The 21,332-nt window shown below is 38.9% G+C and overlaps 1 protein-coding gene across 3 annotated transcripts in view; it reads right to left on the reverse strand.

Moving 5' to 3' along the window:
- Window positions 1–21,332, reverse strand: part of PINX1 (PIN2 (TERF1) interacting telomerase inhibitor 1) — an 85,193-nt gene that overhangs the window by 51,366 nt on the left and 12,495 nt on the right. For all 3 annotated transcript variants that reach the window (XM_004766065.3, XM_013063297.2, XM_045078390.1), the window contains exons 5-6: window positions 10,746–10,838; window positions 4,621–4,697 (exon numbers count right to left, since the gene is read on the reverse strand). In XM_004766065.3, the coding sequence (XP_004766122.1) occupies window positions 4,621–4,697; window positions 10,746–10,838 (170 nt within the window). The remainder of the gene's footprint in view (window positions 1–4,620; window positions 4,698–10,745; window positions 10,839–21,332) is intronic.

Here is a 21,332-nt window from a genome sequence, read left to right on the forward strand (position 1 = left end):
GATAGCAGCATCTGCTGAGGTCAGGGACGGTGTGGGGGAGGGGGTGACTATAACTGAGGTAGTATGAGGGAAATGCTTGTGTTGAAGATACAGTTCTGTAATTAACTAAGACAGTGGTTATAGAATCCACAAATGTCATAAAGTGGCACAGAACTACACAGGATTGCTACCAGTGTCAATTTCTTGGCTTTCATCTTGTGTGATAGTTATGTCAGTTGTAACTACTGGGATAACTGGGTGAAGGGTACAAGCAACCTCTCTGAACTATTTTTGCAACTTCCTATACATCTGTAATTACATCAAAATAAAAAGATTTAAAGCAAAAAAAGGTCAAAAAAATCTGTTATTAATCAAGGGCTGCAGCTATTGGGTATAAACGTATTCAGATTCTTCAAATCATATGAGACTAGAAAATGCACACGTTAACACATCATCTATGCTTCAGAAACTCAAGCTAAGTCTTTCTTAATTCAGTTCTAACAGCAAAATAAAATTGTTCCCAAAGCTGGCCCAGGCATTTGTAATCTGCTTCCTGAACCTATCAGAGTTCAGTTCTGCCTGAAGGCAAGGTAGTGATTTTGAAAGCTGAACCACTATTTTCAGCAAAATGAAATATAAAAGTCAACCAGTTTCCCACAAAGTGATGATAAAATATTAACTACTTATGCCTTTGACAAAATCTCAAAGAAAACTTCTAAGGCATAACTAAAATCATTTAAATGTAGAAATTTATTTATTTATTTGCAAGAAAGTTGACCTATGGTACAGGGGAAAGGACAATGACTCTGGAGTCAGAGGGACCTGGATTTAAATCCCATTTGTGCCACCTTGGACCTCTGTAACAAATCCTTCTGAGCACTGGTTCCCTCACTGCTAAAAAGGTGATAATGCCTCCTTCACAGGACTGTTGGGGACAAATGAAATACTATCTGAAGTGGCCAGCACCGTGTCTGGCACACAGATGCTTTATAAGGTTGTAGTTTCTTTTCTGTCATTACAACAGTCAGGGGTTGTAGAAATTAGTTAAGTTCAGCTTTAACTTGAGAGGTAGGATATCAGCCAAACTAGATGTGGTCAATGTCCAAGGTTCTTGAAATCTCGATGCAAAGACAAGATCAATATCAGCACCTTATCCAGAGCACCCACAGAGAATTACTATGCTAACATTCAATACTACCATGATGTCTAAGATTTTTCAGGTATCTGACCTCCAGCAGCACCTTTACCTTGGCAATGCCAAATACAAATTCAGGCCGATGTTGCTATGGGGGTCAAGGGAGTAAAAACAAAGTGATACTCCTTCCAACTGCAACCAGGAGCCAAAAGAGGTTGTATTTTCAAACAAATCTGATCAAAGGCCTCCTGCCCTTGGCTATAAGGACTGTTGTAACTAACACGATAAGGTTTCAGAGCAACAATTTATTCAGGGAAGGTACAGGTGTGCCTCTAAGAGCTAACTCTCTATGTGAAAATCGACACACATCTAAAAACAAATTTAAAAGTGACTCTGCTTTACAGAGAGAAATAAACTAAGAAACAGCCTCTCAACTACAGAGAACAAACTGATGAGCACCAAGACAGGGGTGTGGGGGTAGATGGGTGAAACAGGTGATGGGGATCAAGGACTGCCTTTGTGATAAGCACCAGGTATTGTATGGAAGTGTTAAATCACTATATTGTACACCTGAAACTGCTAGGACACTGTATACTAACTGGAATTAAAATTAAAACTAAAAAAAAAAAAGTGACTCTGCTTTACAGTAATATTTTTTCCCTTGGTGTCTTAAAAATGTGATTAGGTTTTAATACCCTCCCATCTTATATATACGTGTAGCTATGTATTAGATGTAAAATACCACAGAGGCCCTGTCGACTTATGCAGGGCATGCAGCAATGTGACCAGCAGCATTAGCAACACCTGAGAGCTTCTCAGAAACATAGGCTCTTAAGCCCTACCCTAACCTCCAGAACTGGAATCTGCAGTTTAACACAATTTCCAGATGATCTGAGTACGTATTAAGATTTCAGAGCTCTGTCCTAGGCAGTATTCGTAACCCTAAAGCCAGAAGCTCTCCCAAATGTTACATAACAGGGGTTCCACTAGTAGCTCTCAATCCTCACTCCTAATAGTCACCCAAGTCATCTGGGTAAGTTTTATTTTAAATTAAAAGTATTTTTATTCTTCTCTTCTTAATACCTATTACTGGACCCTGACTCCAAATTTGGATTTAACTGAGCTGGGCTGGCACCCTGGCATTAGCATTTTTCTTAAAGCTCCTTAAGTGACTGAGTGGAAGTGCTGCTGAGAACCACTGCTACAGACCACACACTGCACCCTGATCTAACACTGCCTCACCAAACAATCAGGATTTCAAATGCATCTACAAGAGGAAAACCTTAAGCTAGAGTGAGAGATTAAGAAGTGCCTGGATATATATCTTAAACAACAAAACACAGTATTATATTAAGGCTGGTCTTCTCCACACCAACTACACTGAAATAGACTTTCCCTGGGCTAGTACCAGGGAATTATTTCCAAAGCTCCTCAAGTACAGGCTCACGGCAACATGGTCATGAATGACTACACCACCAAAAAGCCAAGAAGTGCTGGATAGTGTTGAAAAGTTTCATGGCACCTAACATCAGGACTTACTGACAGACATCTGTCAGAAGATTAGAAACCTCTAATCTCCTGAAACAAAAAGCTTTCCTGTGCTTACCACTTAAGTTCTTTTTTTTTTTTTTTTAATTTATTTGACACACAGAGAGAGCACAAGTAGGCAGAGAGGCAGGCAGAGAGAGGGGGGGAAGCAGGCTCCCCGCCAAGCAGAGAGCCCGATGTGGGGCTCGATCCCAGGACACTGAGATCATGACCTGAGCTGAAGGCAGAGGCTTAACCCACTGAGCCACCCAGGTGCCCCACTTAAGTTCTTTTAAAGTTCTACCAAAAGCCCATAAACAATACTTCCTTCCCTCATCTGTTCAACTGTAAAATTTCAAAGAGAGTACTAGAAAAGACCAGGGTCGCAGGCAGTAGGGGCTGGCAGAAGGGAGAAAAAAAAAGGGTCAAGTAACCCAAGAATGCAAGGATTTGGAAATGCCAGCACAGTGGGAATGCAAGAGTGAGAGAGCTGGAACAGTAAGGTTATCATCAGAAATCCAGTATGGACCATGGGGCTGATGCAAAGGTGCAAGATGTGGCCAATGGAGAGGGTAGCTAGGGCAGAGTGGAGGTGATAGAACATCCTTGAGGATACTGAAATTACTGAGGATGATCAAAGGAGAGTGACTCAAGAGAAACACTCAGGTAACACAGATGCAAAGTCTTGAGTGAACAAGGCAGAGGGCCTGATCCAAACCAGGTCACGCAGTAACCACTGAAGGGGAGAGGTGTAACCAGAAGTAGCGTTGTCTGATGATCCTCAGCTCTTCCAACAGCCTCTCCATGAATGCAGCATCCAGTGTGGCCTGATGTCAGAACACCTCCTCCCTAATGACCCACCTGCTTTTGACATGACTCAGCAGAGATCTACAGACACCACCCCTCGGTGAGCCAATGGTGCCTAGGCCTGCATCCTCAGTCTTTACCACTGAAGGTGCAGGGGCAGAAAAAGTGCTGAAAGATGGAATTTTCTCCCAAACTGCAGAGGAAATCACCAAGCACAATCTCTAATAAGTATAGCCTTTGAAAATAATATTAAGTAACAAACAGCTACTGCCCTGGAAAAATTCCCGTAGCTCTGGAGAAATATCAGAAATAAATGACACAAGTTTTTTTTGTTCTATCGTCATCAAGGGCCTTGGCTAGGAGCCAATAAAGAAACTATAAGGAGGACATATCGGATTAGTTGAGTAATAGTTATAGCAACCATATTACAGATTTTTGGAGACAACATCAATTTTAAATTATTATCCCTTTATCTCCAGAAACCCATATTTCAAAACTTCAGTTTTGACATCCAAGCCCAGAACTGTCTCTTACTTTGGAAATGGCACAAAAAACTTTTTGCTGTATTACACAGTCCAATGACCTAATGAAGACTCTGAATTATGGACTCATTCCATTTAGGGTACAGTTTAGTCACCCTACTCCTATCTAGTTTTGAAATAAACACTGTACAATGGAGGAAATACAAAACCAAATGCCTTACAGATTCTCCATGATGACGCAACTTTCAAAATGCTTTTTAAAGGGAACAGACCAGAATAGGACTACATACATGATACTGTTCCTCCCCAAGCCATTAGCCCAAACAATTATACAGTCCAAGCAGAGCAAACAAAACCGATGCAAGCAACTACCCTCTCTTCTGGCATGGGAGAGACATTTTTCCCTTTGAGTATACCAGCAAAGGCATTCCTCCCAAGTTTATTCCAGTCCCACACAAGGGAAAAAGCAGGTAACACATATTCTTTCTCAGAATCCTTGTAAAGCATATTATCTTCCAACTATTATTATTAAAAGGATCATACTTAGTCTTTGTATAAAGCCTCTCAAAGTTTTTTTTGGTAGGTTTATCTAAAAAGTACTACCAGTAATAGATATAAATAGTTCTACACATCGCAAAAAATCAAGTGGTGTTGAAACAGAACATATATCAACTGTATGTGGCTTAATACCTCAGGAGTCTTCTTACTCTGTCTTTTCCCAAAAATGCAGTCAAGATCTGTTTTGCTCCGAGACGATAGATCCTTCCCTAGAAAAACAACATGATGTCTTTCAGTAATACCATTCTTTCTAAAATAAGGAGCATCAATATAAACTATGACAATCCTGAAAGCAAAATGGGTTTTGGAAAAGAAACAATTTTGTAAGCTACTGACTTTCTGTCTCCCTTTCACAGACTACAACCCCTTAATTAAACATAAAATTAATTAAAAAAATCCCTTATAAATCAAGTGTTTTAGAAGTAGAACCCCTGACATTCTCTTATTTGTAGAAGCAACTAAGAGCATGTAACACGAAAGGGAAATAATTTTAAAGCAAGCTCTTCTACTAGTATGACTTCAAGGTATAATATCTGGGTCTCTGGGTTCCCCATTTATAAAAGAATTATCATTTATTCTAAGGAGACGTGAGTTACTTAGGATTATGAAATGCAGACAAAAACACTGCTAGCTACATAGCTTTCAAAACACACATGAATGAGGGCACACTCATTAACTGAATGAATGAAAATTTAAGATATATGCAAATAACTATATTAGGATGAAAGGACTTCAGATTTTTCTCTCTAAAATGTTTTTTACTATTACAGCTCTACCATCTGTAAGTAGTAAGAGCAGGAAATTTAATGGCTTCTGGCAAAGCACTATCCAAAGGATCTACAATTCTTATTAAAAACACTGAACTCTTTCACTTAATTTCAAACCCACAAACCAACTAATTTAAAATTCACTTCTTTGGAATTTCCACTTCTACCAATAATACTCTGTGAGCAATCAACCAAATCTATTCCCATTTATCAACCACATGGTAAATGCATTTTAAAAAGTAACTGCTACATGTAAAGTCTTGAGGCTCTGGGGGAGTGAGGCTCTGGGTCAGACACAGGAATGTGTGTTCTGAGTAGGAAGCCTGAGTTCCAATGTTACAGACTCACTTGTCTTCTTAGTTTCCTGTAGCAAACTTACTTGGCAAAGTAATGGCATGACCCAGAAGGTTCTAGTTCACTGACTATCACTGGGGCATTCAAATATGATATTACTCAGTGACTCCATGAAATTAAAAAACAAAACACTCTTAGATTTAATGCAAAGTGTGGCACCATAACCAGCTTCATAGGCAACAGTACTAGATTCAATGGTCCAATCAGTATGATCTGTTTCTATCAGGGACATGGTCTTCTGTGGCTCTGTGCTACTCTCTCCTTTCTCCCTGAGCTAGAAACAAAGCTTTCCTGTTTCTGATTATTAAGCAGACCCAGACAACAGATCCTAAAAGAAATTTCCTCAAGAACAAAATGAAACATATCTCACATAGGAACTCAGAAAATGAACCTGAAAAGTGGGGAATAAAATTGGCCATGGTGGGGAGAAGTGGGAAAACCCTTAGGAGGTCTAGAGATCTATTCTTAGCTTTGTCATCAGCATAACCCATTTTGTACTGCTGAGCACATTCAGGATGGCAGTTCCTATTTCAGAAAAAGGAGTTATGCTTAGTTCAAAATATGTATCGGCCATCTTTCCCTAACCTGTCTTCTGGAATGGAACAGATACCCTCAAAGAAATGCAAATTAAGATCTTTTACGGCAACTCTATTAAAAGGAATGCTGGAGGGATTTAGGAAGGGAGGGTACATGCAAGATCGCAATTCTAGGACAGATGTCAAACTATGAACGTGCAGAGATTGAAAACAAATCTAAACATTACAGGAAAAACTGCCAAGCTGGTAGAGACAGTAAGCTGTACCAAAGAAGATGCAAGTGTTTCTAAGGTTTGGGTGATAGGTTCTTATATCAGAAATTTTTATCCTTTAGCAAAGTTCACTTAAATAAGTGTAGAAACCAGGATTGTTACAGGCCTTGCTCTGGATTTGATCTGGAAAACAAAACACAGAGAAGAATTAAGAGTCAGAGACCAATGGAAAGGAGCTTAAAGATAGATCAAAATGTGAAGATAGAATTGGTACTGAAACAGTTGTTAGTTAGTGATCCTGGTTGAATAGTTTATGAATTTTATAAAATCATGGCCACTTTTGAATAAAATATATAAATACTAAAACTGAGTTTGAAAGCTTACTGGTTTCAGTTCTAAATTAAGGTCAAATGACAGCAAATACTGGTTAAAAATTTAGATGTTAGGGAAAATGACAATCAAAAGCTCAACAGAATAAGAACTTACGTTATCTGTCTGGGTTTGGTTCATCTACCTTTCAGTCTTCCATTGGCCATAACATGGCTTCCAGTAGCCAAGCTGATGTAACTATGTCCATAAAAGGATAAGCAGGTACTTTCAGAGAAGAGTTCTTTAAGATCGTTTTAGCTATTTTTCTAACAGTCATGATTATCCAGTCCATCAGAGTGGCAAAGGAAAGGAGGAAGGTTACCACTGTGGCCAGATATAACCATGATGCCGAGAAGTCCACATGCGAAGCAAATAAAATTACAAAAAATAAGAATTTAAGAAGCACAGAGATCTGGAACTTCTTAATTTAAGGGCAAAAGTCTTATAGAACCCAACAAGTTCTCGGGAAAATACGGTATTATAGCACCATATTAAAACAAAGCCTGAAAAAAAAAACCCTGAGCTTTCTACTCAGAGTAAAGGGGTAAGGGCCAGGAAATGCATGGTAGGTGAAATAGGTTTTGTTATAATTAAAAAAAAAAAACAAAAAAAACCCACCACAACCCACTTCAGGTGTATGTAGTTAGCCTCATTTACTTGGAAAATTCATTTGCAGATCACCAGTCATGAAGAATACAACACATACTGTATCTTGATTTTTGTTTTTAACAAAAATACATGGGACCAATAATAAGCTGGGAACAGAAGATTATGGTGGTGGCAATGAAAGGTGATGTCAGAGCACCAGGCAAGCTGCAGGACTTACAGTGGGGTTTAAAATAAGTGAGACCCTCACAACCAATAAGACAGCCAGAATTTTTTCACAGCCTGCACTGGTGCTAATTTAGATTTAAATGGCAAAAGAATCCAAAGAGGAAACTAGACACCCATCACTAGCAGAGTCTCTTGCCATGGGGGGGCAGGGTTTATGGGGGAATGTACTAAAAGTAATACAGTCTGTGCATCCAGCCTAGGGAGCCAGCCACCAGGACATGTGCTGTCCAGGCAGTTTCCTAGTTTAAGAAGCAAATACTGCCGGGGCACCTGGGTGGCTCAGTGGGTTAAGCCGCTGCCTTCCGCTCGGGTCATGATCTCGGAGTCCTGGGATCGAGTCCCGCATCGGGTTCTCTGCTTAGCAGGGAGCCTGCTTCCTCCTCTCTCTCTGCCTGCCTCTCTGCCTACTTGTGATCTCTGCCTGTCAAATAAATAAATAAATATTAAAAAAAAAAAAAAAAAAGCCAACGGTCATGGGAGTAAGAAGCCTGAGTAAAATCACTAGGATGAAGCTGCACAACCACAGTTCGTACCCCCTTATTTCTTCCACCCACTGCCTAACTGAGGGGCGGAAGAAAGCAATACTCTTATGATAACTCTGCACTGTGTAGGTGAAAAACTTTAAAAATGTTTTTGTAGAGTTTGATTTTTTCCTCTCCACAGATGCGCCTCAAAAAACAGTTTTTGAATTGCAAGAAACTGCATGGAAGTTAGGCTTTTAAATAAACATGGATGATACAAACTTTTGAATTAGAAAATAAGTTATTTCAAATTCAAATCATAAGTTTGGGACTCTAGAAAGGAGTAAGTATGTATCTCAATGAAAATGATATAGCCAACATTTAGGCAGTAGCAAATTTTTATATAATGCTATTTGCTACCGGAATCTCACACTTTTAAAGTCAAATTTTTGTCCTCACTCTTCCCACCAAGCTATGTAAAATGTCATCTTCCCATGTTTTAGTCTCTGGATCACAGGCAGGAGTTAAAGCATGAATCATCCTCATTGAATAAGTGAATTAGTTATGTTCACTAAGAGCCTACCGAGGGCTAAAGAGCTTATCAAACATTATGCTGAACAATCAAAAGTTCCATAAAATGGGTCATTTCTGAAAAGTCATAAAATGCAACCTACTTTAGAACTCAATAATGACTTAAAAATCTATCCTCATGTTTAACAGTGGAAGAGGAATCTGGAAGAAGGTCAGTGCTAAAGTGATCTGTGCGAGATGGTAATGCAGCACCCAGGATCCCTGTGATCTAAGATCCGCCACCTTAGAGATGACTCAGAGTTTATCATTCACATCCCTGGATGGAAACTGCATGGAAGTTAGGCTTCCATGGAAAGACTTCTTTTATTAAATGAAAGAACTTTAAGATATGCGTTCATCATGGCTTGTTAAGATGGATAGTAAATAATGACTTTCTTCGTTACCTGGATTTCTGCCTCTTTTTCCCACCTTTTCTACTCATTCCCAACCTGCATTTCCTCTATTTTCCCACTCAATCTCCTCTGCTTCCTTCCTGACAATATATCTTGAGCCCTCTTCCCTGTATACCAAAGCCCCCTTCTCCACAAGCAAGGCTAATACTAAGAAATCAGCAAACCTCATTCCAAGAAATTGAAGGCACAACATACCAAGCAGGTTGATAGGATCACCTGGCAGGGGAGTGGCTTAACTAGAAATAGAAAGCAGATACTCCCAGCCATCCATCAGATTAAAGTAGATTACAGAGGTTTATCCCGGCCGCAGGAAATGGTTTAGGTGAAATCATGCGTGTAGTTAGGCACTAAAGAAAAACTAGATTTGCTAACTTGAAAGTTTCAAAGGCTGCCCTACCATCTAAAAGCCATTTTTTAATGTCATCAATTTGTTCCTTTAGGTTTTAATGAAAAAAGACTGGTTATAAAGTGGCAATTTAGCCTCCCCTCAGAATGACTGAGGAGCCAGGAGGGACTGTCTTCTGTTCTGCAGCAGGTCAGGAGTGGAGACAAATCCTGATTAGAGACCATATAGGAAAACAACAAAGAAGGTTCTAGCTTGAGAAAAGAAGAGGGCATAACACGAAGAGCCACAGAAAAACCACACCAGCTGGGAGAAAGAAGCAGGAAGCATCCGTCTCTCCTTGTACACATTCCTGAAGGTATTCAGCTACTGACTCCATTTAGCTCTGCCACAGGCTCCCACTTAAATCAAAGCCAGATCCACCTTTCTGGGTTCTACCCCCAAATGAGAACCACCATTAATAGCTAGAGTAGTGGAAATTCTAGCTCCCACTGCTATTCAACTTCTAGGAGTCAGGGAATTCCCAATCATGCCTACTAGACTAAAGCAAAGGGATTTGTGTTTCCCAGCAGGTAGAAAGGTACATCCAATCTCCCATAGGAAGAGCCATCATATGGTAACTAGACTAGCACAACAGTATTACATTCACATTTATACCTTAAGTACAGTAGATAATAAATAGGCTTTTGTATCTGGAAAGTGTACTTAATGCACAATATTGTTCTACGGGAAAATACTTGGGGGAGTTGAAGGCTAATTGTTTCTTACCAATACAAGACTGCCACCTCGTGGTTACACTGTACAACTGCACTTGCAATTTGCGGCAGTACTGGGAAGGGAGGGGGAGGAGATGATGGAGGACATTAGGACACACTCACTACCCAGTTCTCAGATACATTTTCTAAAGCCACTTTGTAATGACCATGGAATGCCTATGTTAACACTCCATTCAATGCCAAAATGGTTTGGAATAATGCAACTCAGTTTGGGAGTAAGACTTGTAAGTAAGACTTTTCTCAAAAACAAGAAATGTAACCAAAAATGTTGAGCAACAAATTAAAATTATTTTCTGACCTAGCCACATAAAGTCTCTTTTCTCCTCTACACAGCAGACTGACTCCCACTTCCAGCTTTGTCAAAGGACTTGCATATAGTCTAAAGTCGAGTGTGAGGTCCTAACTCAGAGCTAATGAATCTGCACTTTAAACAGATCTCTAGGTGATTCACAATAAATGTTGAAACTTGAGCACTGCTTTAGGTCAAACCAGTCAGGCCATCCATACTTGTCCATTTTGCATATAAAACAAGAAATAATGTTGCTGAAAGCTAAAAATCCTTTAAGAAACCTAGTGTGAACATAGGGATTTCAGCAACAAATAAAGAAATGCTTAATTTTACCTTTTGTGAATTTCATATAGTGAACACGGTTTTTGGAGATTTTAGACTTTTCTTCAAGGCTGAAAGTCTTCTTTTCTTTGTTGTCTGAGGAGTCTTAAAAATAGAATAAAAAGCATACATTAAACTCTCTCTCTGTAATCCATCCTCATTTATTCTCTTACAAATACAAGGTCTGATTTAAATGAAATCTTTAGGAGCCCTATCATTTATTATTGAACCCAAATCAAATGATTAGATATATTCTTCTTAAACTGTGTACTATGAATCAGGCAAGACCATTCACACAGAATTTGTAAAATCCTCGAGGAAGAGAACCAAAAATTTGTGTTCACACAAAACCTACATATGAATGTAATAGTGGCCTTATTTATTATAGTAAAATACTGGAAATAACCTGGAATTCCTTCAATGGGTGAATGGCTAAGCAAAGTCTGGTATATCCTTATACTGAAACACTACTCCACAATAAAAAAGAATAACTTGGATGGTTCTCGAGGGCATTGTACTTAGTGATAAAGGTCAATCTGCACAAGATATGCTCCAATTATATAACATCCTCAAAAGTGACAAAACTATACAGTTAGAGAAAACATTAACAGTTTCCAGGGGACAGGGATGAAAGGGAAGTGTTGAAAGGGGAGCGTGAGTATGAAGAGGCAGCAAGAGGCAGCTCTTCTGTGGTAATGAAACAATCCTGTATCTTAAGTGCGATGGTAATTACATGATTTTATACACGTGATAAAATTCCATTGAACTACAAACACACACACACACACATACACACACACACACACACACACACGCAAGGCGGCTGAAAAAAATGGTGAAACGTTAATAAGGTCTGTGTTCTGAATCAACAGTCTACACAAGTGTCCTGGTTTTGATGTTATTTTATAGCTATATTAGATGTCACCACCGGGGAAAAGTGGGTGAATGGTACTTAGGACTCTTTGTAGTACTATTTTTTCAATTTCCTTTACATCTATAATTATCTCAAAATAAAAAGTTCTTTTAAAAAGCCAATATAGGAAGGTTAAGTGATAATCAAAAAACAGAGCAGAAATGATAATCAGGTAGTGTGAAGAAGCAGAGCTGGCACTGAGCCATCACCTCAAACAGCAGATTTCCCGAGGAGACTCACCTCAAGGACAAAAATAACAAAAATAAATCATCGAGGAATAAGCTCATGTTTATTCCTTTGATAAAAGAGAAAAATGTGAGCCTTGCCTAAAGTAGTCCCTTGCCTAAAATATCAGAGTAAATCTGGGGTTAGAGTCATTATAGGATAGTCACTAGCTGTCCATATTCTCTCATCTTATCTATGTGAGGAGGTCAGGCAGCAGAATATCATGGAAACAGAACATCATAGGGAAAAAGAGCCTGAATTTTCCTATATTTATGTTATAAAAAACTACAGATATGAAGTTAGAGAAGGGAAAGGAAATTTTCACCTGATACCAGAGCAAAGCGAACACATGTCCAATAAACATGTTATGTTAGTTAGCTGTAATCCTTTTCGTAAATTAGCAATTTTAAAAATAAAGTATGGATTATAAAGTAAGGCTCCAAAGGATATAAAGACAGATGTTTCAAGGTTTCAGACAATCTCTACATTGAGAGTTAATTATATCATCAACCTGAAAACTTCTCTTCTGCACTTCTCAAGAAGTGCCTGGTTTTTTTTTTTTTTCAGATATCCCCCAAGTAAATTTTTCTCATCTTTTGGAGGTCAAACACTTCTCAAGGTACATAATATTCTCAGTTTTGATGTTCCAAACACAAATCACTTACAAAGTGCTTAGATAATAGCTTAGATAATAGCTATTATCAACTGAAGACTTATTAAACAGGAAGCACTAAACTAAGAGCTTTCTATGGAGTCTTGTATTTCATTTTACAATCACCCTACAAAGTAGCTGCCATGATGATTAAACTTACTTCACAAATGGACCCTGAAGTACAGAGGGATTAAATAAGGCACATCTAGGAGGTGACTATGAAGGGATCTAAAGCCAGGTGGATATGAGTGATAGTCCACATTCTTACCTACTACTGTGTCCCCAACAGAGCTGCTCTTGCACTTCAGAGGATGTTATACATCTCCAGGGGAGCTTTCCCATCTGCTGATGACACAGACTTCCCACAGTACGTGGAGCATAAACAAATCTAAGGGGAAATCAGTCTTTATCTACTAGTCCCTATGCATTCTTTCCAAAAACTGCTCTGGTTCTGAGTGGATGCAGTAATCTGGCTCTCCTTCTCCATTTCTACCAGGTGTCCTTCCCTCACTTTATGAGAGAGGCACAACTCTTCTCTTACCAGAGATAAATAAGGCACAAGCCAAGGTACTAAGAAGCGCCCTTTAATCAAAGCAGCAAAACCAGCTCCACGCCACACCAATGTCTCATCCAGAGGTATACTTCCAAAAAACTTTTAGCGTAATAATAGTAACCAAAATTTATAACACGTTTCCCAGTTTTACTAACTGTAATCTACTGATAGAATGACAACGCAATCCACAGGAAAAATATTTACACCTAAAACCTTGGGGTTACTAGAAATAAACCAAAAATTTAATATGTATTTGTTTGGGGGCAGAGAAATAGGATAGGATGATGAATTCTAAAAAGTTTAAGCAAAAAAGGACATGTTAACATAAAATGCTATGGGGTATAAATGCTATGCAGTATCTGTTTCAGAAGAAAGGGAACTACAAAATATAATAGTTCTAACTATTAAATACCAGAGCAATTTGATATCCGTTGTCCCATATTTAGAAATATAACAATATTCCCAATACACCAGAAATTATATCCTTTGCAACTACTTAAAGCTATGATTAAAAAATCTTACAGATGTCGCTCTAAAAAATGTGAGAGGGTATACTGGTTTTCAAAATATATACCAAAAAACCCTTGAAGATACCTGTCCTAAAAAGGAGATCGGCATCCCAATTTATTTTCAGAAATCTTTAAAATCAAAAAGGGCAAAATATCTGATGGAAGTAACAAACATTTCCTACAACCACCAAAAAGCAAAGTTGAGTCTGGTAGGACTAGTTAGTCAAATAATTCCTAAAAATGAAAACTTTAAAAAATATACTAAGTTTTATATCCCATTAAAAAAAATGAGGATTATTTCTAGAATCTTTGTGATATTCTAAGAAAAGGACAGTATGGAATAACGGCTTAGTTAAGAGGCATACTGTGTAGATTTGTAAAGTCTTAAGGAGCTAAAAATATAATGTTGGAAAAAATATGTTACTAGGTTATTGTGCCATCTGCTTTTCAGCTTTAACACAAATAATACAACCAAAAAGATGAAGACATAATGTATTTACCAAGGATGACGTGGCAGAAAAATAATCTACTAGTTCTCCAGGTCCATTTCCTGGTCAGGTTTTCCCTTAAAGGAATATTCTAAAGGCTTTTCGTCTTGGGAGTGACAGTTAGCAAGGTCTGGTTTTGATGAGCTGCTCCATCCCTGTTGCAAGGATATGAGCACCCTCTAGTGGTCTCGAGGTAAACTTAATCTACAGGTCAGTGACTCTCCAGGGGTCTTGTACTTGTCTTATGCACAAGAGTCAGCCTGCAAGGATGAACCTGAGGCGGGGGCATCATGAGGACAAGGAACTACCACTTGGACGCTGTTATGCACTCACTACCTTCCTGACAAATAATACAGGGTTCCCTGGGGACACCTTAAACATTTCACTGACTGTACTTCCGGGAATACATCATGAAGACCTGACTATACCGACTGTGGTCAGCTGACATTTCTCAGAGAAGAGTAATTGTAATACCGTCAAAGAGAAAAAGTAATTTTCTAGCTATCACTGTCAAATCTCAAAAGCAAACTGCTCAAAAATCTGCTTTCTTTTTAGTACCTACACAAATGAATCTCATGGCTCCTTTCTATATGGAATCTTAAAGCTGATAATTTCTTGATGACCCTATCACCTAAGAAGTTACAGAGTTTTCTCTAATCCAATACATCAAAGAGAAAATTATGATACCAAACAAGGTGTGAAGTCAACTCATTTTCCCTCATTAAGAATGAACTGTGGATGCCTCTAAGAAAGAAAGTCTTAACTAAAAAGCTTCTGCCTCCACGACTATGATCATGCAAAGCCAGCTTAAGATTGTCTGACACCCTAATTGTGTCATTGAACCTGTGTAGGAAAAAATTATTGCCATTTATATACCACCAGATATTAATTAAGTTAGAAGTTGATCCCTGATATTCAAATTGCTTCAGATTACTTTTTAGTTAACCTTCACTACAGGTTTAATATGCTATAAATTACTTAATTAAATCTACCAGAGAGGGACCCATGTAATTTTTAGATTTTTTATTGAGAAAAATATCATATATATATGGAATATCTGAAGTTTATACAGTTAGTTATAAAGCAACCTCTCCCCCTGCCCCCACCCACCACTTCCTGGATTAGAAAATAGAACACTGCCTGTATCGAGAAGCATCCAGCATCTGTGTCCCTTCCGCCTAGAACAGGGTTTCTCAACCCTGTTGAGAAATGTCAAACTACTGACATTTGAGGATGAATAATTATTTTTGGGGGGATGGAGGAGCATAGCTCTCCTGTGTACTATAGGATGTTTGCTGCATTTCTGGTCTCCACTAGACAAAAGTAACATCTCCCCAGCTCTGACAATCAAAAATGTCTCCAGACATTGCCAAATGTCCCATGAGGGGCAAAATAGCCCCCGCATGAGAACCATTGTCCTAATGGCAACTATGATCCTGACTTTTGTGACAATCACCCTTGATTTGGTTTAACCATTTACTCTGGGGAGGTGGGAGCCACAGAAAGTACATAAAATATAATGTTCACAAATAACTTATATAATTGCCAACCAGAAAAAAACAAAACAGCAACAGAACCCTAATATCACCCCAGAAGTGTGCTACATACGGGCCCCTTCTTAATCCCAACCTCTTTCCTCTCCCCAAAGGTAATCACTATTGTGACTTTCATAGTAATCACTTCCTTGAGTTTTAAAATAATTTGACCACCCCAGTATGGTACCTAAGATTTTTGCCTGCCTTCTGAACTTCTATGCAAGTGGAATCATACTGGATGTTATCTTTATGTTTCACTTCTTTCAGTCAACATTAAATTAATGAGATCCCTCTACACCACGGAAGAACCAATAGCCTATGGGCCAAATCCGACCTGCCACTTGTTTTTGTAAATAACATTCCACAAGAACACAACCATGTCTATTTATTTATGTATTATATATTGTTGACTTCACACTCCAAGAGTCAAGTTGAGTAGTTGTGAGAGAGACCCTTATGGTCTACAAAATATTTCTTTCTGGCCCTTTACAGAAAAAGTTTGCTAACTCCTGCTTTGGACTCTTGCATGTAACTATACTTCATTTCTCTGCATTTACAAACACAGCATTCCACTTATCCATTCTACTGTTTAAAGATATTTGGGTTAATTCAAGTTGGGGATACTGAAGTTGGTAAGTATTCTTTCCTTCTGACTGAAGTGCATCCTTTAATATTTCCTTTATAGAAGGTCTACTTGTGGTAAAGCTTTGTCTGAAAACTTACTTTCTGAAAACTTTGTCTGAAAACTTATCCACTTTCTTGAAAAACATATTTGCTGAGTGTAAAATTCTAGGTTGACAGTTATACTTCCCTTAATATATTACCCTAATGTCTTTTGGTTTCCACTGTTAAGAACTCTGCTTTCATTTATAACTATTGTTTCTTTGAAGATAATCAGTATATTTTCTCTGGCTGCATTAACAATCTTCTGTCTTTTGTGTGCATGCCTCTGTGTATGTGATGTTCTGCTACAATGTTATGGTTTCTTGAATCTGTGGACTTGTTTTATCACTAGTTCTAGACAGTCTTCAGCCCTTATCCTCTTAGATACTGCCTGTTTCCCATTCTCTCTCTTCTTTGTGTCGAACTTCGTTTATCTTCCATCTAAACTTCTGTTTCTGATGTCCCATCTTTTCCTCTTCCATAGCTACATTCTGGATAACAGTCTTCTACAGTCTTCTAGTCTTTTTTATAGACTTTGTTGAACTGTGTTAACTTTGTTATTAGACCCAATAGCACACTTAGTATCCAAGCTTATGTGTGCTAGAAACCAGCCACAGTCATCAATAATACAAACTTAGCAATATGTGATAGGAAAGAAAAAGCTTAGGAAACAAAGAGATTTAGATAAATTTTCAAAGAAAATCCTTACCACCCAAAGCCTTTGCTACTCTTTCTCAATTATTCGGGAACTGAAAAAGTTGGGGGATCAACTTATTTTGGTAATTGTCTCATTTCTTTTGCACTAGATTTTAAGTTTCTTCAGAGAAAGGAATATGTCTTTTTACCTATTTCTATAACCTCAGTCTTCAAACAACAACATCGAGATAGTGAAAAGACAACCCACACAATTGGAGAAAATATTTGCAAATCATATATCTGATAAGAAACTGGTACTTGAATATATAAAAAAAATTTTAATTAACAACATTAAAAACACATAACCCAATTAAACATTGAACAAAGGAAGGATCTGAATAGCTATTTCTCTTAAGAAGACATACAAATGACCAAAAAACATGCAACAAAATGGCCAACATCTTCAGCTGACTGGAAATGCTAGTCAAAAGCACACATAGACATTACTTTGTAGCTGCTAGCATGGCTAAAATAAAAAAGACAGACAATAACAAGTGTTGACAAAGATGAAGAGAAATTAAAATCCTCATACACTGCTGGTGGGAATGTAAAAGGGTGTAGCTGCTTTGGAAAGCAGTGTGGCAGTTACTCAAAAAGTAAAACATGGAGGGGCGCCTAGGTGGCTGCTCAGATGGTTGAGTGTATGCCCTCAGCTCAGGTCACGATCTCAGGGTCCTAGGATCAAGCCCCACATCAGGCTCCCTGAGCAGGGAGCCTGCTTCTCTCTCTCCCCAAGTTAAACATGCAGTAACCAACTCACCCAACAAATCCACTCTACAAATATACCCCAGAGAAATGAAAATAAAGGCCACAGTCCACACTAACATTGACAGTGTTCATAGCTGCATTATTTATAACAGACAAAAAAGTGGAAACAACCCAAATGCTCATGAATGGCATTCAACTAACGAATGGATAAATCATGGTATATTTATAAAATGGAGTATCATTTGGCAAAAAAAGGAATGGAGTACTGACATGTGCTACCACAAGGATGAACCCTGAAAACATGCTAAGTTAAGGAAATGAGAACAAAAGACCATATGTTGTGGAATTCCATTTATATGAGATATCCAGAATAGGCAATCTTGAGAGACAGAAATTAAATCAGCAGTTGTCTACAGTGGTTGCAGGGTTCATGGGGATGACTGCCACTAGGTAGAGTTTCTTTCAGAGGTGATGAAATGTTTTAAAACTGGTTCTGGTGAAAATCCTGTGAATATACTAAAAGTCATTGAATTGTACATGATAAATGGGTAAATTACATGGCGTGTGAATTATATCTCAACAAAGCTGTTAAAACACACACACTTACACACACATCAAGTCCTTGCCCCAGACCCCTCCTTAGAACCTTAGCTGGTTCTTTTGGGTTTTATTTCTTTCATATTTCTAAATAATACCTTTATACTGCTATACCTTACCAATTTCCTGCTGACTTCCAAAAATGGCACTGAGAAACAGGATGTAATTTTCAACTGGCAGGAAATATGAACCTGGCTGAGAAAATGCATAAATGCTAACTGGGGGAACAGTGTTCTAGAGACGGAGAAACTAGTGCAAAATCCTAAGGCAGGAGGATGCTTGATATATTTATAAGCCAGCACAGGAGTCAGTGGCTAAGATGAATGGGTAAGAAGGGGAGTAGCAAGAGATGAGATCAGAAAGGGAAAAAGGTCCATAACATAAGGGTACAAGACCACTGAAAGGACTTTGGCTTTTATTCTGAATGAAAAGGAGGCCAGAAGGGCAAGGAGGTGCTGATGGTGGTTGTGGTCTGAGCATGAGCAGCACAGACTTACACTTTGAAAGAATCAGTCTGTCTGTTATGTTGAAGGAGAAAGAGCAATTGAGGGCAGTACCTCCCCACCAAGGACATTTTGCTAAGGGAACATCTGGCAACGTCTGCAGGTACTTCTGGTTGCCATAAATGGGGAGGGGGGATAACAGAAGGTTCTAGGGGCATTTAGCAGGTAGAGGTCAGGAATGCTGCTATCATTCTAAAATGTATCAGACATGCCTCACAGCAAATAATTACCTAGCCCAAAACATCAGTAGTGCTATGGCTGAGAAAACCAGCTTTAGAGGCTGTTACAAATAATCTAAACAAGAAATAATAGTTGCTGAGGCCATACTAGTCACAGCACAGGTGACATGAAGCAGAAAGGGTCCGGATATATTCTGAAGGTAGAACCAACATTTCCTAGTGGACACAAGTATTTGGCTTCAACAGCTACAAGGAAAGAACTGACATCAACTGAAATGGCGAAGACAGTGGGTAAATGGTTTGACAGGTGGGGAAGCAGTCAGAACTTGAGTTTGAGTATGTTAAGTTTGAGAAATTGATAGTTGATGACACCCCAAATGAAAATACTGAGTTGGGGGTTCATTGTAAGTCTGGAGTTTAGGAGAGAGGTGAGAAATCTGGCAATTGTAACCAGCATCCCAGCCATCGTTTGTTATATCCAGCCATGATGTAATAAGGAATTGGTGTAGCTAAAAGATGAGAGAGGCCGCAGGACACCAGACATGACAAAGCTGGGATAAGAGAATCCCAATAAAGATTAAAGAGGAGTGGCCAGTGAAGTGGGAAGAAAACCAGGAGATGATGGAGTCTGGGAAGCCACAGGAAACAAGTGATTCAAGGAGGAGTGAACATCTGTGTCACACATGAAGTAAGATGAGGATTTAAAAATGCCCACTGGATTTAGGAACATGGAAATCACTGGTGACTTTGGCAAGGCAGTTTCTGTGGAGCAGAAAGGCAAAGTCTGACTAAAGTGGGTTTAGAAGAGACAGGAGGAAGATTCACTGTCTTCTGCCCACGAAAGGGTAAGTGCTATGGGTCATGCCCCTCTACTATGAACAATGGGAAAACAAAAGATATGCAACAATTCATCATACACTGGACAACAGGCAGCACAGGAATGTCATCCTTGACAGATAGGCAACAAAAGATGTGAGCTCTAGGGCTGCCCCAGCTTTCTATCAAGAGGCAATTACTGGACATGTCATAAGGTGGGGAGGGGAGCTCACCCAGCACGTGGGGGTCTTACTAAAATGAAAACATATGGCCACACAAAGATGTATACACAAATGTTCATAGGAGCCTTTGGTACAGTAAGCAAAAACTGGAAACCCAAGTATCTATCACTAGGTGAATGCATAAACAAATTACAGCATACTCATACAATGGCATACTATCCAGGAATGAAATGAACTACTTACTGATAAACGCAACATGGATAAATCTCAGAATCGTGCTGAGAAAAACAAGCCTAATCTCTATGGAGAGATCAGCCATTGTCTGCGGCCAGAGAATGAAGTGGGAGGGTGGGGTGTGGGGAGGAGCAGGGTGCTGACTGGGAAGGGACCCAAGATAATTCTTTGTAATGAAGAACATTTCTTTACAAGGTTATTACAATTACAAAGGTATATACATTGGTCAAAACTCATGGAACTGCACCCTCAAAAATGGGTACATTGTATTATATATAAATTATACTTCAATGAAGTTTATTTTAATATTCTAGGCAGACTGCTTCTTCTAGTAATGGTGAAGTGGCTCATTTCAACAATCTCTCTTACCAAGAAAACTACAACAAAATATTGGGTGGGCGGGGGGATGGCTCAAAGACATTACAGTAGAGCAAAGTGGACAATTATAGTACCAATTAAGGACAAGGAAATCCAGAGAAGTGAGTCTGATGTTTGGGGCCCCCCCGCCCCCCACCCCTGTGAAGCAGCAACTCTAGAAGAGGCAAAAGAGAAGCAGAGCAACTAAGCAGACAATCTGAGACTTGCTCAAGCATGTTATAAGATTTTAAAAAGAGAGACTAGGAGAACTGAAATCAATTGTATAGAAAATCAGAGTTTTGTGGCAAAGGAGAGCAGAAGCATCAGGAAGTGGCGGTAAGGGAAGTAAATGGGCTCCAGAAACCGTTTTAAAATTAGTTTTAAACAATTTTTTAGTAGGACATAACACATGCAGTACAGTCATGAAGGTACAAAAGAACTACAATAAAAGCGAAGCCTTCCTGACATCTTCTCTTCCCCAGTCATTCAGCTCCCTCCCTAGAGGGAACTACTCTTACCAGTTTCTTTGGTATTTTTCTGCAGATATTTTACGTATATAAAATTGATATTTGGGAGATATTCTATGCATATCAACTTCAGCACCACTGATATTTGGGGCCAAATAAATCTTTGTCATCGGGGGCCATCCCTGTGCACTATAGAATATTAAACAGCGTTGCTGGCCTCTATCTATACTAGATGCCAGAAGCACCCTGCCCCTCATTTTTTGTTTTTTGTGACAACCAAAAATGACTCCAGACATTGCCAAAATCACCCCCAGATGAAAGC

The sequence above is a fragment of the Mustela putorius genome, unplaced genomic scaffold, assembly GCF_011764305.1.
Source record: "Mustela putorius furo isolate JIRA1106 unplaced genomic scaffold, ASM1176430v1.1 tig00000242_pilon_pilon_pilon, whole genome shotgun sequence".
Taxonomy (NCBI): Eukaryota; Metazoa; Chordata; class Mammalia; order Carnivora; family Mustelidae; genus Mustela; species Mustela putorius.